General features: G+C 44.1%; 1 protein-coding gene across 1 annotated transcript; it reads left to right on the top strand.

The window, feature by feature from the left end:
- Window positions 1-1311: 1311 nt before the first annotated feature.
- On the top strand, window positions 1312-1763 carry LOC133368773 (potassium voltage-gated channel subfamily C member 2-like). Its single transcript, XM_061593387.1, has 2 exons — window positions 1312-1610; window positions 1670-1763. Exons 1-2 carry the CDS (start codon window positions 1312-1314, stop codon window positions 1761-1763), a joined length of 393 nt encoding a protein of 130 aa, XP_061449371.1.
- The last annotated feature ends 1011 nt before the right edge of the window (window positions 1764-2774 follow it).

The following is a 2774-nucleotide window of genomic DNA, read 5'->3' on the forward strand; positions in this document are numbered from 1 at the left end:
TTAGGATGGTAAGTCCTCTGCTACTCTTGGGCCCCCGTCAAATGCTAGCCCTTGTAATATAAATGGTAAAAGCTTGACATTATGTCCTTGATTTTTGTCATTGCTGCTGCTACACTTCAGGCTTCATCTAAGTCCTGCAACTTCCATCTGCCAGCACTAGCTTCCGAGACCCTTCTAGCATGTAGAAGATGCTCTTCTGACCCTGATTCTGGCCCTCTGACGAAAGCTACTTCAGGTCAGCTGGTACAGCTTCAACGTTCAGCTAATTTCTATTCCAGCTAAGCCTCTTGTTTGTTGCCTATGGTTTCATTTCCCTTTGAAACTCAATTTCCCTTTCATTGTCAAATAGGCCCCACTGGGGACTTGTTTATTGAGGAAATTAATTCCACCCCTCTTTACATTCCCTATACAAGCTACTCCCCAGCGAGCTGTATTAGCAAATAGGGTTGAAGGAATCCGTTAGAGTTGGGCTCTCTCAGTTTCTAATTTTTCCAGTTTAGCTCTCCCCATTTCCACTTCAGGTGAATTTTTCTTTTTTCTTTTTGAAATGTATCGGCCTGCATACTGGAGAATGCTCTAAAGACACTCCACCATTGGCGTGAGCAGGATTGCAAATACAACTAATTCTCATTGCAGATGGGACTTTAGGGAATATGGCTCTTCATATCATATGTGGTGGGCTTGCCCACAAGTTCAGTTGTTTGGAGATAAAGTATATACTGAGGTGGGCCTCATTACGTACCAAACCATATTGTGGAACTCAAGGATTGCTTTCAATTTATGATGAAGAAGCACAGGACCTCCATCATAAACATCTGTTCACCCATATTTTGACGGCTACCCTCCTGACTATCGCCAGGTTTTGGAAGACTCTACATGCTGATCTAATGGGCATTTGGTTTCAGGAGCTTTGGGATCTTGCCTTTATGGAAAAACTGACCAACGCTATTCAGGAACGCAGGGCACATTAAAAAACCAGACAACTTTTATGCAGTTTGGAACATTTTAATTAATTGCGTGGCAACTAAAGAACTTGGTTATAAAATGCCAGTAACACCTGGTGAATTGTGAAGGGATACCTTTATCTGACAGATCCATGATCTAAATCAGGCCTTATTTGCTTGAAAATGATTGTTCATCTGGAGGGGGGTGGTAAGAGTGGGTGGAGGGGCATTGTAGTATTATTTTTTCTCTTGTTTTTGTTTTAACAGTTCGATATATGTATATATACATATATGTCACACAACCTGAAAGCGGAACCCCTGATCCATAATCCGCAATGGTGGCATCGCAACACCTGGTGGGAACGGCATGTGCTGCAAGTTCTTCTTTGACTGCCACCTGGGCGTTTTCACCTACATGCTCAACTACTACCACACGGGCAAGCTGCACTGCCCTGCTGACATCTGTGGGCCGCTCTTCGAGGAGGAGCTAGCCTTCTGGGGCATTGACGAGACCGACGTGGAGCCCTGCTGCTGGATGATCTACCGGCAGCACCGTGACGCCGAGGAGGTGCTGGACATCTTTGAGGCGCCTGACCTCATCACTGGCGAGCCACCCCCTGAACCTGACGACGACGAGCTGGCTGCCAAGGGCTGGGCATCGAGGACGTGGGTGCTGTAGGCACCTCCTCCTCTGCCAGTGGCTCCCCCCTCGATGGCAAGGGCAGCCTCTGGAAGAGGCTCCAGCCACAATTGTGGGCGCTCTTCGAGGACCCCTACTCTTCCCGAGCCGCCAGGGCTCCTGTTAATCTGATACCCTAAGATGCAGCTTACTTAGCTTGCATGTAAATGCAGCACTGGCCATCAGCTACCCCATGTCTTGCTATCTGAGCAACACCGAGCTCTTCTCCAAGTACCTCGCCCTTGAGCAGTACCGAGCCGCTGCCGCTGCCGCAGAAGAGAGAGAGGGAGAAAAGTTTTTCCTCTGTTCTTGTTGCATTGTTCTTGTTGTATTTGCATTGTTTTAGTTGAATTGTATTTTTACTGTATATTTTTTACTGGTTATTTCTTATGTAATTTTTTTTGGTAATACGTTTTATAATGTTTTGTTCACCACTTTGGGGGCCTTTTGGCCAAAAAGTGGTATATAAATAAACAACAACAACAACAATAATATATTTTTTAGAAGTCCAGAGGAAGATTTGAATGCATTTTTGTGCAAATTAGGTAAGTTCACATTAAAACTAATTCTTCCCTCATCCCTAAAGGACAAGGGTTCAATTTTGAATTGGCTTCCAAATCATATGGGTATGATGTCTTATCCCCTAAAATCTCAGGAATGTTCTTTTTTCCAAAACAGCCTTTGCCTCAAAACATGGTTATAATGGAAACATGTGAGGCTCCGTCCCACATATATAAATAGAAAACAAACTAACAAACAAATAAAACATTATATTGTTGTTAACCAGTCTTTCTAGGATTCAGAAAAGATCTTTTCAATTACTGTTCTGCCATGAGGGGTTAGGGGGTTGGGGCCATAAGTCCAATCATTTTATGTCTCTGTTGTTTGCCTAACTTTAAACACTGTTTATGTCTAGTAGACAATAATTTTCGCTCTTTCAATTGCCAGTTTTTCATGCGGTCAAGGACGGTGTATCATCATTATCTTTGATCAAGGCCTGCAAGCTGATTTTCCTCTGTCTCCAGTGGATTCCCTACTGTAAACATACGATTCTGCAGGCGTTGCCAACCTTCTTAACCAGTACCTGCTCTTGTGCAAAAGCAGAATTGGGCTGTGCTTGGTCTGCCAACAATACTCAGAGGTAGGAATGT

This window comes from Rhineura floridana, chromosome 12, assembly GCF_030035675.1.
Source record: "Rhineura floridana isolate rRhiFlo1 chromosome 12, rRhiFlo1.hap2, whole genome shotgun sequence".
In the NCBI taxonomy this organism is placed as follows: domain Eukaryota; kingdom Metazoa; phylum Chordata; class Lepidosauria; order Squamata; family Rhineuridae; genus Rhineura; species Rhineura floridana.

Bases quoted from the DNA above. Each gene is read 5' to 3' on its own strand.
- LOC133368773 (XM_061593387.1), top strand. From the start codon at position 1,312: ATGTGCTGCAAGTTCTTCTTTGACTGCCACCTGGGCGTTTTCACCTAC. The intron at 1,611-1,669 runs GTGGGTGCTGTA...TGGCAAGGGCAG, and splicing joins AAGGGCTGGGCATCGAGGAC to CCTCTGGAAGAGGCTCCAGC.